The sequence below is a fragment of the Microtus ochrogaster genome, chromosome 24, assembly GCF_000317375.1.
Source record: "Microtus ochrogaster isolate Prairie Vole_2 chromosome 24, MicOch1.0, whole genome shotgun sequence".
NCBI classification, from domain to species: Eukaryota; Metazoa; Chordata; class Mammalia; order Rodentia; family Cricetidae; genus Microtus; species Microtus ochrogaster.
In genome coordinates this window covers 31,379,988-31,398,826 of record NC_022024.1, presented here as the reverse complement: position 1 = coordinate 31,398,826, position 18,839 = coordinate 31,379,988, and the positions used below count along the sequence as shown (strand labels likewise).

The 18,839-nt window shown below is 37.5% G+C and overlaps 1 protein-coding gene across 9 annotated transcripts in view; it reads left to right on the top strand.

Moving 5' to 3' along the window:
* The window catches only part of Anks1b (ankyrin repeat and sterile alpha motif domain containing 1B), a 760,073-nt gene that overhangs the window by 171,764 nt on the left and 569,470 nt on the right, over positions 1-18,839 (top strand). For all 9 annotated transcript variants that reach the window (XM_013350332.2, XM_013350331.2, XM_026784589.1 and 6 more), the window contains exon 9: positions 10,239-10,375. In XM_013350332.2, the coding sequence (XP_013205786.2) occupies positions 10,239-10,375 (137 nt within the window). The remainder of the gene's footprint in view (positions 1-10,238; positions 10,376-18,839) is intronic.

Genomic DNA, 18,839 nt, shown 5'->3' with positions numbered 1-18,839 from the left:
ACACACACATACACGAGTATATATTAAGCAAGGTCAACTTAATTAAAGGCATTGAAGAGCTGTATCAACAGTTAAAATTTAATTGGAGGTTAGATATTATGCAACAAAACAATAAAATGATATACCTAAGGAAACATAATACTGAGGAATAAAACCATACAATTTTACATGTAATAACTTATTCTACATAAGCTTGAAGCATTAAAAGTCAAAATAGGTAGGACTTTAAAGGAAACAAAAACTCACACTTCATGCAAGGTTTTGTTATACTTTTCTATAATATTGATGAATATTCATAATATTGATGCATGAAATCATATTAGAATATAGAACTTTTACTAATATAATTAACACATTTTAATAAACATTATGGGGAGCTTGGTACCAAGTATAAAGCATATTGGATTCTTGAATAGGAAACAATTTATTCTAAGTAAGATCTGGTAGAAGATAAAATTTTTGCTGAAAAACTCTAAGATGAACACTAAGATATTTTACCTAAACTGAAATTCATTTGATTAAACTGCCAAACAGTTACTCATAGGCTATGAGAACCCTCTTAAAAATGATGGCAAATGTTAATTGACTCAAAAAGTTAAGTAACAGTTATTTTCTTGTTAATTGTGCATGTCATATGAGACAATGCTTGATTAGGAATTTGGATATTTCTTATCTATAAGAACTCCCAAATTTCTAAACTAATGTCACTTTATGGTATAAATAGAATCATCCAAGAATTTTTAAAAAAATTTATATCAATGAATTAAAAGTTTCAAGTAGAAATGTAGTAAAAATGATTTTCTGTCCTAGCTCTTGCTATGCCCAATGTCTTCCATTTTTAGAATGAAACTCCAATTCTTCCTTTATTCCTCAAGCCACAGCAAGTATGTTGAATTTGCTTAATGTGTAAAGAAGTTAGCAATGCAGGTACACTTCCTTAATCTCAACTATACATGAAGAAACTAAATTTGAAGATTGAAGGAAATGAAATGCTGGTTGGATTAACAGTATAAAAACTAGTCAACTATAATGATTTGACACTTTTTATAACATGACCCAATATGAAAAAAATATTTTAGACATTTCAGATTCATATATTTTATTTCTTTCTTAACGTGTCTTGTACATTTATTAGACATTTATACACTTTCCTCTAAATTTTATCTTTAGAAATATTTTTACTTACATATTTATTTTTTGAGAATTTCATGTAGGAATACTGTATTTATGTCATTTCCCTCTCACCCCTTTCTTTACTCCTCTTGTGACCCTATCTCAAATTTAAGACCTCTTATTCTTTAATTATTATTGTTACATATATATACATATATATCATAATATACTCATAAATACAATTCTCTGAGTCTCTTTACTGTTGCTCTTAGGTCTGCCTTTTTATGGTTGCCCATTTGCACTTGGATAACCAATTGGGGGTTTGTCCTTGGAGAAGACTGTTTCTCCCTCTCTCAGCGACCGTCATTACTTGCCTTTATCTAGTGGTAGGATCTTGTGAATGCCCCTCCCCGTCCCACATCATGTTGCCATGTCAACCAGTTGTGTTGTTTTTAGGTTTGTTTGTGTACTGAGTTTTCATGGGTATAGCTTTCTCAACACATAGAGAAGACACTATGCCACAGGCAACCTCTCCACCCTCCAGATCTCGGATTCTTTGTGCACCCTCTTCTTTGATACTCTCTGAGCCTTAGATGCAATAGCTGTATTGTTCATTTATCAACTGGAGCTGGGTACCTAGGAGTCCGTTCCTCTCTACATTTTGACCAGCCATGGCCTTCTCTAATGATATCCATCTGCAGCTTCTTGGATGAGGGGTGAGAGCTCCACTTCCCTGTGGATACAAGGGTATTTAGGAAGCAATTAGAAAGTACGCTGGCTTAGGAAACTGGCAGTAGTCAATTCTATCAGTAGTCTGCCCTATCAGTCATGGTAATGAGATAGGTTTATAGTGTGAGGCATGAATTCTTTCCTGTTAAGTGAGACCTAAGTCCAATTTGATAGCTGTTGTTTGCCCTTAGAATATAAATGCCACTCAGGGCTACCTTGCCATGCCGATCATTGTCATGGCATTAAAACTAAGTGGGCTATTGATTGTTTTTCTCCATCGACAGCTCGCATGGCCCTTCTAGTACAGTGAGAGCTAGTTTCCAGGGAGTGGCATCCCTGTCAGCTCCAGCTCTAGTCCTCCTAGTCCTTGTCCAAGGAGTGCGGTTTCTTCCGATACGGGCTCTTCCCTTCTGTTTCTAGAATGCAACTGAGAGAAATGGCAATGGACTATATTGTTTTAGGGGTCTCCTGCACGTACATTATCAACACCTCAAAGGGACGTATCCCCTGCTGGCACAGGGGTTTTGTTAGTTTGTAATTTTGTGTGGGGAGCCGGAGGGTGTTATCAAATATCTTATTCTGTTTCGCTCCATGCTATTATTATTATGTTTTTGGCTGCAGGGTCTGTCACTGGATATTTCTCAGTTATGTGTGGTGAAAACACTCAGCATCTTTACTTTTAAATTTCCAGATGGATTACAGGTAGCACAGATGAATTTCATCAGTTCTCAGGTTGATGGTTGCATAGAATGTGTTGTTAATGGTGCCAAGAATAAAAATGTATCACCGTTGATCTCCCTCTGATGCATGGTTTCCTTTGCTTTGGCCGTGTAAGCCTTGTAGTGGTATCAGATGATCATAGGGTACCTCGCTGATGTTTGAGGGGCCACCAGGCTGTTTTGATCTTCATTCCCATCAGCAGTGTGCAGGGCTTCCTTCCACTACGCTCACTTGCCTGCACTTACTAGTGCCACTTTTTCTTTATCATTCTCTTTCAGTTGTGTTTCTCCCAAGTGGCACATAGCTTTTCCCACAAAAACCTGGTCTGATGCTTGCGTCTTTATTTTCACTTAATAAAATTCCATTTGTGTTTAGCATAATAGCTACTGTTCCTTAATTATTTTCATCATTAGGTTTCGTATTTTAACCTATCTATTTATTTTATTCATTAATTCATCCATACCCATTTGTTTTTCTTATTTCATTAAATTGCTAGTAATATTTTCTTTTTACTCATTGGGAATTTTTTTTTATCATATTCATTATACTAAAATGGCTATCTTTCTTTCCACATGTCTGTTGTCAAATTTCTATTTCTCTGGTATATGAAAACTATCTATCAAATATTGACCCAGTTAAGTCACTTAACACTGCTTTTGCCCCATGTATTAGTTAGGATATGAACTTGGCAATTTAACAGATACCAAAATTAATTTAACTACTTTTTTCTTCTTCATTTCAAACACATTGGCCTAAGAATGGTGTTTTTGACTCAGCAGATGGGTTGCAGTAAATAGAAAATGCAGCTAAGCTACCATCTTTCTAGAAAGCTTACTCATAAGTTTTGAGACAAAGAAGGAATAAATTATAAAGTAAAGGACTAACATAAGTTCAATTAAAAAATTAATCTGCACTTGAAAAGGCTCAAACAAGACTGACCAAGAAAAAATAAAATACAAATAAATAATATCAAGTTAAATATATTAATTAAATTCACAGAAGAAATTTTAAACATAAAATGATATAATGAATTGTTTTATTAAAATGACTAGGACATAAGCAAAATATATAATTTTCTGTGTAATAGTGATTTCCAGGCATAACTCAACAGATATTAGCAGAATTGAAAGCAAAAATAGATGGCATTGATAATTTAATCGGATAGTTTTATCAAACCTTAAAAAACAGACAAAACTGAGGCTAAACAAACTTAAGAGAATATTTCAGGAAGAGAACTATCTGAAACTACATAACTCTGTAGTTGTATGGCTTAATATTTTACCAGCATGCTCTCCAGTGTAAATAACTGCATAAATTCTAAACGTGATATTACCACATGGATTCAAGTAATTTATTAGAAAGTACATTAGGACCAAATAATACTTGCCTTGCCACTTAAAGGGTCCCTGTTGTCATCATCTAAACTCTAGTATGGAGCATAAGTAACACGGTTTTATAACTTATATTTGTTTCTATACACTTTCCATTACATAGTGACCAATTTCTAAAAAAACCAAAAAGATTTAAAGAAATCTAGTTATTATTGTAGCCTGGGCAGCAAACATGTTGGCCGTACTATAAATGTTAGCCAAGCATCTAACATACTAGTCATCTGTTGTTGCATAGAAAATTCATCCAAAAAAATGTGTCTGAAAACAGCAAGCATATACTATCTCCCTGGATCTGGAAGCTGCGAAAGGTTTGTTTTTTAATGCCCGTGACTGAGGGTCTCTCATGAGGGTAAGTCAGTCTGTTCAGTAGAACTATGGTCATTTCAAAGCTTGGGCAGAAGGCTGGAGAATTTGCTTACAAGCTGGTTTGTGTGGTGCTACACACATTTCAGGTCCTGGTGAATTGCTGAAATGATGGCTTCAGAACCTCACCACGTTACACTGGTGTTTGATAAGGTTCTTCGTGTGTGACTACCTCCTCTCTCAGTATAAGAGATCTGAGAGATGGAGAACCCAAGAGGACAATCCCACAGAGAACCCAGTGACTTTATAACCTGTTTCCAGAAGTGACACCTCATTGGCTCTATGGGTTCTTTTTGTCTGAAGAAGACCAAGCTTAATTTTTAATTATGTGGGAAGATTATTCATATGCATTGCAAACATTAGATATCTATACCATATAACATACTCCTAGGCTTCACCGTAAAATGACTAGCATTTTCATTTCAAGTACTTAAGGCAAGGCCCCATAGTCTATGACCTATAAATATGATCCACTGTTTGTTTTCATAGATAGTTATTACCTACTATGTACCTACAATTAATTCTGTTCATACATGTCTCAGTTATCTTTACAGTACTATAGGAAAGGTGTCATTTCATAGATGAGAAAACAGATTAAATATTTCAGGATGCCAGCATAGATTCGACTAATCCTGAATTCTTTATATAGTCTTCCCTTTAAGTATTTCCTGTAAGAATATTGCATTCTATTCAAATTGATCTTTCCTGAATTCTGACAATATTCCTCTTTCCCTTATATTTACTGTTTTTTCTCTTCCATCTCTGGGAATGCCCTCCCTTGCCATTTCCTTCTGTTAAAAGTTTACAGATGAATCAGGCAGCATTTGACAAATTATTAATCTAATAACTACATATTTATGGAGTTAGTATTGCAATTCAATACATATAGTATATAACGATCAAATGAGGGTCACTGACTATCATTTCAAACATTTGTTATTTTCTTCTATTGGGAACATTGAGTTTTCTCTCTTCTGGCTTTGTGAAGCATGCAATAACTTACTGTCAGCTAAAGTGACCCACAGTGCTGTAGAATATATCCAGCTACATTCTGTACTCATTAATCATCCACTCTCCACCCCCTTCACCTAGCCAAGCCTCTGATAGTCTGCCTCTGCTTATATAAGACCAACATTTTATCTTCTGTATAGAAGCTACAGTTTGTAGCATTCATCTTCCTACCTCTTGGTATCTTTCCTAAATCCCGGTGGGAAGAAACCTCAGTGTCATTTGTCAGGTGTATGTGCCGAGCGTTGTCCTTTGCATCCGTTAACTGTTCAGTATAGTCCGGAGAAGGATGCGGCACATACATGCTGTAAACCTGTACATGGATTATCTTATATTGGTAAGGTATTTGTCTTCTAAATAAACTACTATTTCTAAGATTATCATGTTGGAGAAAACCGACAGTCACAATGTCTAACCTTCTGTGTAGTAACTTAGACTGAGCAGAGTCTCATTTCTATCTGAAACTCCAGGTATACCTAGCAATTCCCTCTAGGCAGTTTTTCCCCGTCTTATTTTATCCTTGCCACCAACTGCAGGTAGAACACAGAACACTGGCTTTGGACTTAGGCTCCATATTGCAAGAGTCCACTGGGTAAGTAACTAAATGATATATCGAGGGTATTTTAGGATGAAATTTATTCCCCATGAATTTTATGCATACTTCAGAAGTCTAGAATACCCTCTATTTAGATTTTTTTCTTCTCCTGAAAGAATGAACATAGAACCAGAGAAGCCAGATCATCTTTCTCTGCTATTACTAAGAACACTTGTGATGCTTGTGTTTGGCACAGGTTTTGCTTGGTCCATCTTATTTCACTGGATATTTCTTAAAGACTGCACTGAAGTAAGTCACACAGAGAATAAGAGAAATGAGTCTGTGCTATAAACAATGCAAAATCGATGTAGTATAAAATCAAATGGCTAAGGCAATCACAGATTCAGAAAATGTAGATACTTGTACTTGTGTTTGCTAAGTCATTTAGTCCTTGATTACCCAGTGTTTTCTATTTTGCTAAACCGTTGCAAACACTGGAGAATCTTTTGGTTTATGTTTGTGTGAAGCTTTCAGCATTGGTCCTGACTTTAATGCTCAAAAATCCAAAACATAAACCAAACCAAACAAGCAGCAGAAATAATGACTAAGGCCAGAGTCCTGGCAGTGAGTCATTTCTATGGCGGCTAATTTTGTGTCAACCTAAATGCCCATCAGGGTGCCCACACTTGGCAGAGCACTTCTCAGGGTTTGTCTGAGGTTGTTTGTGGATGAACTTAACATCTGAACAGTAGACAAACAGACTTGTCTTTCTTAGTGTGTAGACTTTATCCAGTTGACTGAAGAGCTGAGTGGGAGGAATTGAGGGAGAGCATTTGTGTTTCCTGGACTTCACAGTTGGCCCTACTAGGGTTCTGAGCTTGTTAGCCTTTGTGATAGAGCATAGCCTGCAAGTTTTCCTTTTTCTCTGTCTTTTGGAGTTAAAGTAATATTGGGTATTGGCTTTTCTACATTTCTAGCCAATGGCTGCCAATCGTGAGCTCTCTGCCTTTATAATCTGTGATCTTGATAGAAAATCTTTTTGCATGTGTAGACATTTCTAGTACATTTTCTCTGGAAATCCCTCAAGAGCCAAGGCCTCAAGAGACCATCTCTTACTTCTAGAATTACGTTTTGTCTCTACTAATCTGTATTAACAAATAAAAGATGTGATTGCAAAGCTGCTCCAGTGTCTCAACACTGTTTCTGTAGACACACTATATTTAGATGCCTTCTTCCTTTGTGGAGTTGGTTTCATCTTCCTCATTTTAACTATAACATTCTCTTTGATAGAAAAATCAACTTTTATTAAACTTGTATAGGCCTAATTACATGTAGGATAGCTGTCTTTCATTTCGTTTGCACACAGAGGCCGCAGATAATAATTGTAACACTTCTCTTTTTTATAGTAAAGAATACCAAAAACCAGAAAGATAAAGGACATTGTGTTTGGTATGCAGGTATGCTTTTTGCAGAATTCAGCATCAGTTCTACAGTGCAAACCTGGATGCTATTTTGAATTAATAGGTGATGGAAGAAGAGGAGGAGGAGAAGGAGGAGGAGGAGGAAAATAATTTATGTTTAATGCTCTCGATTTTTTTCTTTTATGACCTGAGTGAAATATAAAATGACTGTGGAGATGAGCCGTGATGCTAAGGAGTGTAACTCACAGATCATTGAAGACTTCGGTATTGTGGCGATGAGACTCTGATTTTTACACGTTTAGAAGTTCTCTGTCCTGCCTATCTGTCCCTCAGCATCTGTTCATTTCCTCTCTCCATCTCCTTTTTCCAACCCACCTCCAGTTATTCACAGCACAAAAAAAAAATGATAAATGTTTGAGATGATTCATAAGCTAATTACCCGAATCCAGGCCCTGCACATTGTGTAGAGATCCTGAAATATCACTGTGTACCCTATAAATGTTTACAGTTTTTACACGCTGAATTAGAAATATTTTAAAAATTCTGTCTAAACACATACACTAAAACAATCAATACTTCCCATTTTCAAGTAAATAAAAGCTAAGCTTAAAAATGTGAGAAGTGAGCAATGTCAGGTAGTGATATGGGAGAGCTAGTGAGCAATAGATAGGAATTTTAGAATTTAAAAATATAATTGAAATTAGGGGTTTGCCAGCAGAATAGATACAGCTAAAGGGAGAAAAGATAAACTGGAAAATAAATATAAAAAGCAATTGTGAGTGTAATACAGAAACGGTATGAACAATAAAGCATAGGCTATAATAATAATAATAAAATATATCTAATATTAACTCATTGGTCAATAAGGCACAATATAAAAGTCAGTGTTAGAAGCAATAAAATAAAGTATGTGTGTTCATATAGCTTTATTTCTCCTGATGCTAACTACCCCTTGTAGCTCTCTGGGACAGGACCTTAGCCATCATAGACTTCTTTCAGCCTAAGAAAGAAGTCTATTAGTATTCAGTACATCGCAGAGTTATTTTTTAAAAAAGAAAATCAGCTTAGATTGGGAAAATGATTTGGTATTTTCTATCACACTAGATGCACAGGAAGACAGAGCAAACTTACGGAGTTCCCATATATCCCTGTGTCTCCCACCGCCGTTAGCATCTCTCACGGGAATGGTGGTTCTCTGTACGTGGTAATGCCTGCACAGATACTGTGTGATTGCCTGAAGCTCGTGGTCTAATCTGGTCTTCACCTTTGGAGATTCACATCTTTGGTTTAGACAGATGTAAAATAGCATAAACCCACCCAAATAGTACCTACAGCATGGTTCTCTGCTGCAGGGGTCCTCTGGGCTTTGTGCATTTGCCCTCTTTCCACAGTCTACAGTATCTATTAAATCTTAGAAGGGCTCTCCATACAGTTCAAAACTTTTTATGAATGATCCATTTAATTTGAATAGTCCACATTTGCCTTATTTTGTTTCATGATTCTCCAGTGAAACTGAATTAATTGCGTGTGTGTGTGTGTGTGTGTATGAGGATGTGTGCAGGGGGATGAGTGTTCATATGTGTGCACAGGCATGGTGAGGCCAGAGCTTGTCTTCAGGTGTCCTCCTCGATCACTTTCCTCCTCCCTTGTTGAAACACGGTCTCTTACTGCACCCGAATCGCATCACTTGCCTGTGCCTCCTGGCCTGTGTGATCTCCAGGGACCCTTTGTTCCTTCCCTGATGCCACCCAAGTGGTGGAATTACAGACACATGCCATAACCCCATCTTTTATGTTGGGAATCTGAAGTGGGGACTTCATGCCTATACAGCAACCACTTTACTGACTAACCCATCTCCCGAGGTCCCGAGTCGCGTTTTCATCTGGTGGACACAGTCTTAAGGGAATTAGCCCCTTTCTTTTTATGAACACAGGTGTCTTTATGAATGATCCCTGTTCCCTTAGGCCTATAAGCAATGGCCATAAAGCAGAGACACGTGCTCATCTAAAGCAAACACAGTCTTAGTCTAATTTGCATTAGTTCATTTGTCTGGGATGTAAAATTGTTGGACACAAGTGTAAACATAACAGAAATGAACTTCTTGCAGACTCCCACTTGCAATAGTTTTCATTAAAAGCCACAAAAGACTTCCAGTTTATTATCAAGCACACGAGCTTTCTGTGTGCTCACCAGAGTTATGTTATTTTCCATCCATTTCAAGGTATTTCAGACATTTCCAAACTGTACCTCTGGTGTTACTTTAAGTATAAATTGAAAATGAAAATATTGCACAAGATGCTGAATTCCAAGATATTGTTTTTAAACTCCCTATTCCTCCCACTGTCAAATGCTGAACACCAGGGAAGGTTCATTTAGAGCTTGAAATTTCAACTATTATAATTTTGAACATGCAGGCTTCTGTGATTATCTAGTAGTGATAAATTTGTTTATGTTTTCTACAAATGTCAGTTTGTTATTAAAGTTCAGATTTAAGAATGGCTGGGCAAAGTTACTTTATGGGCTTGAGTGTGGGTTCTAGGAACCAAGTAGATATAAAATTCCTACTTAATAAAAATGAGCTTTCATTAAAAAGATTATGGGAATTGTTGGCCAAACCCATCATATTGAAAAACTATACTCATTATCAAGGTAAGGTTGTCGTCTTCCATATAGCAGTGGTAGTCTTAAGAACTGTGGAGGATGATCTGCCACCATAAACTGAATATTGCTCATTCATGTTGGAACTATATTTCAAGGATTAATATTCACCCTCTTATAGGAAAACAGAGCAGTTGGTATGTATTTCTTTTAAAATACATCACCGATCATATTCTTAATTATGCTATTAAAATTGATACCACTTTTAAGTTAAAATTTCAGCTCATATTCACAAAAGATAATTTCAAGTCTTGCGAGGTAAACTGACTCAGTTCATGGATGTTTTGTTTTTCCTCGCAGATAATGCCTCTGAGGTAGCAATTACTGCTCCAGGAACTGGTCACCACAGAAGCAGCTCTACAGGCCCAACACCTGACTGCTCACCTCCATCCCCCGACACCGCCCTGAAAAACATCGTTAAAGTTATCCGACCACAGGTAAGTAAGTACCTAGTATGAAGTCATCTTCACGGTAAATGTTTCTGAACTGATACACGTAAACGCTTCACTTCTAAGCTGGGGCTGTTGTGTAATTTATAATAGATTTGTGTATTAAAAGAAGAAGACTCAAAACCGGCTGTTTGCTTCCCACAAAGTTCATGATAGATGCTGAGATCTCTATTAGCTCTTGGAAAATGAACTTTTATATTAGGAGAAGGATTAAATGAGGCATAGAAAAATAAATGGTCATTGTGCATTTTCCTCAGTATTTTAGTATTGGTGCTGTGGATCTTTAGCTGCTACTAAAGTGTTCTGAAGCTTCTTCTGGGCGAGATGCGCTGTTGTGCTTTTTCTCTGAAATGTATACAGCTGCTTCCAGCTGCCTCTCCCTTGAGGCATCTCATTCTGTCGTGTTAGATCCTGCACTACTAATCTGCGTAGTGTTGTCCAGTGTTCTCATTCTTGGTAATCCGTCTTTATCTTTTGTTCTTTTTTTTTTCCCATTCTTGTCACTTGTCTGTATGTTTTTTCCTCAACCCCCTTCTCTTTCTGTTGGGTTTCCCAGTAGGCGGTTTGCAGGCAAGCTTTAGAAATATCATTGGGACAAGCTGTTCTGTGATATTTCATTGAAAATAGCACGTATAAAGCTGTTTGCATTATAGTTTTTACCAACAGATGGACCTAGAACATGGGATTGGTGGTGTTCTCAACCTGGCTCATTCTGAATGGGCTTCATAAAATCCAAAAAAGGGGGACTTAAGATCCAACCAATGCCTTTCAGTATCTCTGAGACATAGGGCATGAATAAATTGTTGAACCAATTTGCAGTGTAATCTTATGTCTAAGACAGTATAAGCAATGATTTGTTTAATAAATAACATTCTTTATTATAACTTACTTTAGATTATTATATGGAAGTCTTATCCTCATCAGACAATAGCATTTCATCTTCACATATCCAGTATACTTTATAAAAGGTCTTTGTATAAGATGGATTGTATGTTGGTTATCATTTATTTAATGGCTAATAGCCACATATAAGTGAATTAATGCATACCATATTTATCTCTCTGTGTCTGGGCTACCTTACTCAGGATGATTTTTTTAATTTCATCCATTTGCCTGTAGATTTCATGATGTCCCTTTTTAAGTAATACTCCATTGTGTAAATATACCACATTTTCCTTATCAGTTTTTCTGTTGAGGGATATATGGGTTGTTTCCCAGTTTGGGCTATTATAAATAAGGCAGCACTTAAGAGCATAGGTGAAAATATATTCAATAAAATATTTGCAAAAAAGAATCTAAGAATACACAAAAAACTCATCCACCATGGTTATGTCGGCTTCATCTGAGAGATGCAGGAATGTTTCAATATATAGAAATCAATCAATATAATTCACTATATAAACAAACTGAAAGAAAAATCTAAGTGATTGTCTCTTTATAGCAGAAAAGGCCTTTGACAAAATTGAACACCCTTCATGATAACTCCCAGAGAGAGCAGAAATACAAGGGCCACACCTCAGGTTAATCAAGGCAGTTTACAGCAAGCTGCTTGCCAACATCGAATTAAACAGAAAATTGCTGGTTTCAAGAAAGGACTTGGAGACCTGAGGACATGCAAGGGAACATGGATATGTGATAAACAGGGACATGCAAGGAGCACGGATAGACAGCAGATGAAGACACGGCAGGATCATGGATCCTGGTGGAACAGAAGATTCTCCAGTGTGCCCTCCAGTAGTCAGAGTGGGGACGAGACAGTGTAGAGCTCCTGTTCCAAGGAAAAGACAACTGTTGGTTGGTTTAAATAAGTGCCTGTACTTGGGGCACAAGTGTAATCTTCTCAAGAGCTTGCCGGTCTTAGCTTTCCGTCTGGAAATACAAGAAAGCTGGTTAGAATCACTGGTTAGAAGTGCTTCGTGTCCCTATACTAGTAGGAAATTTTTAAATTTAGAAATCAAAGCGATGGCCTAGCTAATGCCAGGAGATGGTTCTGCCATTGGGCTACATTCTTAGCACTGACTAATAAATTAACAACATAATCAAAGTAGTTTCACTTTTAAAACTAGAAATGAGAGAACTTCGAATTCAGTTCCCAGATAATGGTGGAAGAAACTGATTCCCAAAAGCTGTCTTCTGATCTCTACTGAACATCATGATACATGGACGTCCATACTCACTCACACTTGTTACACCACACACACACACTCACATACATACACACAAAGCTGCACACATATGAACACACCACACACAGATACATACACATGCATGAACACATGACACACACATGAACATTACCACACACATACACACCCACACATACTCACCTGTGTGCACACCATACACTCATCCTTATACACATACAAATACATACTCACACATGTTTAAACCACATACTTACATATACATACATATATATATATATCACCCACACACATGTACACACTTCCACATGAATATCATGTTACATGCATATCCATAATCACACATGTATACCACAGAGAGGGAGGGAGGGAAAGACAGACATAGATACACACTCTTAAAAACATAAGCTTTGAAACTAAAAGAAAGAATACAAACTAATTGGCGTTTCTTTAACTTGTGCATTTTCTGCCCATGGGAAGAATGTGTGAAGAGTCGAGGTGGCGGGTAAGCTTTGCCGTACTCATTGAAAGCAGATGTTGCTCGGGTAGCACAAGCTGGACTCCTTCTGCTGCATTCCCAGCTGAGTCTCTTTATCCTGCCTCTATGTGGAGAGCCATTGCCCCCATGGAACCCTGGCTTCCGGGGGAGAGATGGAGCGTGTGCAGCATTGCAGGTGTTCTGAGTAGCGTCTCGATTACTTGCAGGCTGCAGGCTTTGCAGGGCTCCGTCGGGTTTGGGTTTGTTCCCCGTGTTTGTTAACTGGCTAGGTCGCAGCTGTTGGCTTCCCATCCCTGTTTGATCTCCTCGCCTTTGTTTCTTTGGGTCCTTTCATGTCGTAAAGGCCTCCGGATTGCCAAACATCCTATTTTTAATTAATAAGAGCTGAAATATTTATATGCTACTGGCTTCTCTTTGTTTCTCTCAAGAATATTAACCTGTAAGGCCGAGTTTTTCTGTTTAGAATAACCCCCCAGACTTCTACCTAAAAGCCAGATCGATTATTACCCTTAAAAAATACTTGAGAAATCTCTCTTGAAAAATTAAGTAGGTGTATTGACATGCCAATTTTCCTTCTACTAAATAATTGCATATTGCTTGAGTTTGGCTTTTTGTTCCTACACTGACATATAAAATTGTATGTATTTGTAATGTACAATAGCGTATGCAGATGAATACATACTTTGTGAGTTGGAAGCTCTATCTCACTAGTAAATGCATTCCCTCTTGCCATTTTTGTATTGAGAACATTTAGCATCCTCGCTCTTCGCGTTGTGTATACAATATGTTACCACCCACATAGTCACCATGCAGTACAGAGATTTCTTGAAGTGACTTCTCCTCTTTATCTAACTATAAATATCTGTCTCTGACTAGCATCTTTCAAAGCTGTTTCCCTCCTATCTCCCCCAGCCACTGGTCCCTACTCTTCTGATCTCTACTTCTATGAGATTATTTATCCTTATATTCCACAGGGAAGTGAAATGATGCAACCATTGTCATCTCTCTGTGTCTGGCTTTAACATCACTAATTGTCAGGGAAATGCAAATTAAAACCGTAATGAGATAGCATCTCATTCCTTTAAAAATGGCTGTGATCAGAAAGGGTAGGGATAATAAGCACTGGCAAAGGATAGCAGAAAACTGAACCCTTGCACAGTCTGAGTAGAAATGTAAATTAACATAGCTATTATGGAAAGCTGTGTGGGGGCCCCTAGGAAGCTAAAATTATGACCACAAGATAATAGAACTCGCCATATGGTCCAGCAGCCCTACTATTGGGCACAGATCTAAAGCCCCTGTGTCAAAGAGCGATCTGTGTTCCCTGCTCATTGCAGCAATGGTCAAAATAGCTAGCATATAGGATAACCTAAGGAATCAACAGTGGATGGATGGATAGAGAAAATGTGGTTCATTCACACAGCGGAGAAATATCCAGCCCTCCAAAAGTAGAAAATCGTGCTTTTGTTATGGCCCACATGGTCTGGGGGATGTCAAGTGAAGTAAGTTAGATGGTTTTATTTTTGATGTTTCCTGGTAGAGAATCCTACCCCCTTCCATTAAAACACGCAGATCTTAAGTGAACAGCTTCACACTTTGTCTGTTGTACTTGTAGGTGTAAATCTCACCCTAAGCAGGAGTTCGGCCTTCACTCTACTTTCTTCCTGACCATAGCCAAGAAATTTCCCTCATTTGTGCCTCACAGATGAGTACTGGGTCATTTTCATGTCACAGATATAGATGACCTATTATTAGACTTTATATAAATGGAATCCTACAACTCACGTGTTGGTTGGTGTGTATCATCACTTCACTTCTTTCATTCAATATATGCTTTTGAATTTCATGCATATTTCTGCTTTAAAAATGAAATGTATTAATACACTACAGTTTGTTTCTTAGTTCTCTTGGTGACTGGTGCTTGTTTTTGTTTGTTGTTTTGTTATGTGTGTGTGTTTGTGTATATTTGTGTGTGTGTGTGCGCGCATATAAAACACTGAGTCCAAGTGGTGGTTCCCATATATGCGTGCGTGCGAGGTCGCCCACTGGGGCTGGGCAACCTACCAGCTGTTCTGCTACAGAGAAAGGTGACCTCCCTCCCACAGTGGCCATCCACTGCCAATTGCTCCTCAGCAAGGGGTGGAGACTAAGGAGCCACTCCCAGTCCACACTGGAAATTTTAGCCAATGGGAGCCGTGCAGGACTTGTGCAGGTCATCACGGCTGCTGGGAGTTGTGCTGTTGCCATGGCATGTGCATGTCTTTGTATATTTTTATAGATGTATGTTGAGTGGCATGGTTGGATCTTAAGGTAGATAATTTTATATAGACTTCCCTCTAGTCTGAAAGCAGGCATTGCTTTGTAGAGCCTCCAAGAGCAAAGCATGACAGTTTCATTTTCTCGACACCTAAGCTTGTCAATCGCTTTTAGTTAGCCATCCTTATGGATGTGGAATGATTTATCATTATGGTTTAGTTTAAGTGTTCTGGTGACTAGTGACATTGGATGCCTTCTCTATGGCAAATGCCCATTCTTATGAGAAACTTCTCGTTTTTAATGGAATTTTTCAGCTTTTTAATTGTTGGTTTATAGTAATTCTGTTTTCATTCTCTCGAAATTCCTAAGGATTTGGATTCACTGTCAGACAGATGCATGGAGAATATTTCCCCCCAGTCTCAAATTTGGTTAAGCATTTTCATGTGTATCTCTTGATGACTAGGGTGCTTCAGTTAGATGAGATACAATTTGTATCATTTTATTCTTCTTTTATGGTACTAGTTTTTCTCTTGTCCAGGGTATGAATGAACTCTCTCATATTTCATCTTTGAAGAATTTTTTCTCTTGCTTAATTTAAGTTCACATTTATAATGTACTCAAGTTATTTTATATGCTGTGTGAACTAGGGTCATGATTTGGTTTTAACTACAAAGATAAAGAGTCTGCTCATCAAGCTAAATTGATACTTTGTAAGTGTTAATTATTTAACTTTCTAAGTGTTGTTGGTACTTAGAAAAATCAATTAAATTTTATATTATGTGTTTCATTTAAAGATATAGTCTGTTTTGCTTTATAAACAGTATGTTTCACCGGGTTTTCTTATGTCAGTTTAGAATAACGGTAGCTCACTTTTCATTTTGTGAATGTCTCTTCCTTTTCTTCTTATTGTGACTGTGGTAGAAATTATATGGTGATGTGTTAACCCTAAAAATGCCTGCCTTGTTCTGTACTATGGAAGAAAGAATTCCTTATCTCCACATGCACTATAACATATGGTTTATGGGGCTTTACCCCTGGCTTACTGAGAATTTTTAATGTAAGGGAATTTTGACATTTCCCCAAGTGTTTTTGTCTGTATGTGATAAGCATATAATTCCATCACCCTACCTTTCTTCAATGATACAGCAAAATACAACCTTCAGGAAGTCTTTGTATTCAGGTGCTAGGATTTGAATTCAGGGTCTTGGGCACACCGATCAAGATTTCTTTCACTGAAGTATATTCCTTTAAAAACACATTAACATAACTTTGTACTTATGGAATCATGATGGTGATCTGGTGTTTTATTGCCGTAATGCCAAATGCAGGTATGAATGGATAAAGCATCCATAGTAGACAGATGTATTAGATGTAATTTGGAGAGACTGACTGGTGTTTGTAAATCATTTTAAGAGAGATAAGAACAGACTTGATCAGAGGGTGGTTTGGACAACAGGTACTCCTGTGCACCTGTTCATGATGGATTAGGTGGCATCGCACCCTGAAAGAAATAAATATTTTTGGAGATTCAGTGTGTTCATCAAGTTAACAATAAAGCTCTTGTTAAATCCAGAATAATATTTTACTGGCCACTCTGGGGTTATAGAATACATATGTTAAATCTTAAAATTAGAAATGAGAGTGGGTATGTAAAAAGCCAAGTCATATGACTCAGAAAAGAAATCCCAGAATATTGCAACGGATTACAACAAAAATAGATATAAAGAATAAAAGGTCGTCAAAGAAGCAGCCTCAAAATTATTATTAAATATTGAACTATGTCTATTAGGGAGCATATATTTCATTTATTTCTTATAAAAATGCTATGAGATTGGTATTTTTTTTTCTTTATTTTAGTAATTGGGCCTAAGGCTTAGAGAGGTTGCATAATTTTCTCAATGTGACACAGCCACTAACTGGAAGGACTCTGAATTCCTAATGTCGATAATCTTTCTATTAATGTTAATTAGCTCATTGGGGAGAAAATGATCAAGGTTGCGCATTCAGAGTCCAGAGGGAGAAAGTCTGGGAGGAGAATAATGAAGTGGAAGAAAGAAAGATGAGCAGAAACATGGAAGACCAAAGTTCATAGCCCAAAGGAGGCAAGCAAAGAGGCCACGTCCTTCATTTGAAGGCTTACAGCAAAAGCTGTGTGGAAAAAGAAGGCTGCCAGGAGGGAGATAACTCTACTATTGAAAATAATAACCTAACAACCCTAGGTAGACCAGAAGTTTGGAAACAAAAAAGTGGAAAAAGAAGTCACTGGAACCCCCAATCTACCAGCAATTCTCCACAAATTAGGATTGCCCAGCAAGCTTTTGTAAAACATACTTAAGCTGCTTCCAAAGCCAGCTAAATCCTTTGGAGGGCTAGCACACAAGGTCCTGGACCTACAGTGTAGCACAGATTGATAAACCTTTCCAATGGAAACTAGAAAGCAGAACTCTACTGACTACATTGAGCATAGGGAGCTGTACATCTTAGCCTTCGGCATGTGTGACTAATTGACTCAGACTTATGACCTGCTGTTACTTCCTTGTCTCTTGAGGGACTGTCATGCCATACATAGCTACCTGGAAACAGATGAAAATTCATCGTTCTAGGTATGGCTTCTAATCGCGTTGTTAGAAAATTGAGAAGTTATTTGTTCCTACCATTGCAAGTTGGAAATGGTCTATATGTTTAACCCAGGTTTCCAAGGTAGGTTATACAGAGGACATTCATGGCACATCCATGTGAAATTTTGTCCCTTGGTATCTTTATCTTATAACTGATAGAGGGTGTGTTCTGTCACATGCCCTCTGCATAACCTTTCTGTCCCTCCGTGTGGTTGTCAGCAAAGGGCGGGCAGTGGTTTCCTTGCCTACTCCTCAGGGCTGCAGTAAGACTCAGAGTTGTTATTAGTGAAATATTGGTTACAATAATATACAGTAATATACATATATAATAACTTCAGCTTTTAGAGTATGTATCTGAGAGCCTTTCTGAGTTCTTTTGATCATTTGAGTCTACCCAAAAGGGTGCTGACTAAATACGGCCTGGCCATGACTTCCAATGTCACAGTTTTTAACAGTATCAGCACAAGAAAGCCTCACAAAATATAAACTTCAGGAATTAGGAGTGTGAATAAAACCAAATGGGGAGTTATTTATTATTTATAATTTGCACAAATTAAAAATACTTATCTCGGGGGCTTGAGAAATTGTTCAGTGGTTAATAGCACTGCCTGCTCTTCCAAAGGTCCTGAGTTCAATTCCCAACAACCACATGGTGGCTCAGAACCATCCATAGTGAGATCTGGTGTTCTCTTCTGGCCTGTAGGCACACATGCAGACAGAACACTATGCATAATATATATATATACTTTAAAAAATACTTATTTCCTTTCCTAAGTTATTTTTATTTTGTGGTCAGAGTGTCATGGATTGCAACACGCCATTAACAATGAATTTTTCCTTCCATGTGCATAAGGATCTCAGTGGATGACATTTTTTTGCATGCCTTTTTCACTGGAGTATCTCCAGGCAGTCTGCATAGATAACAGAGTTATCCT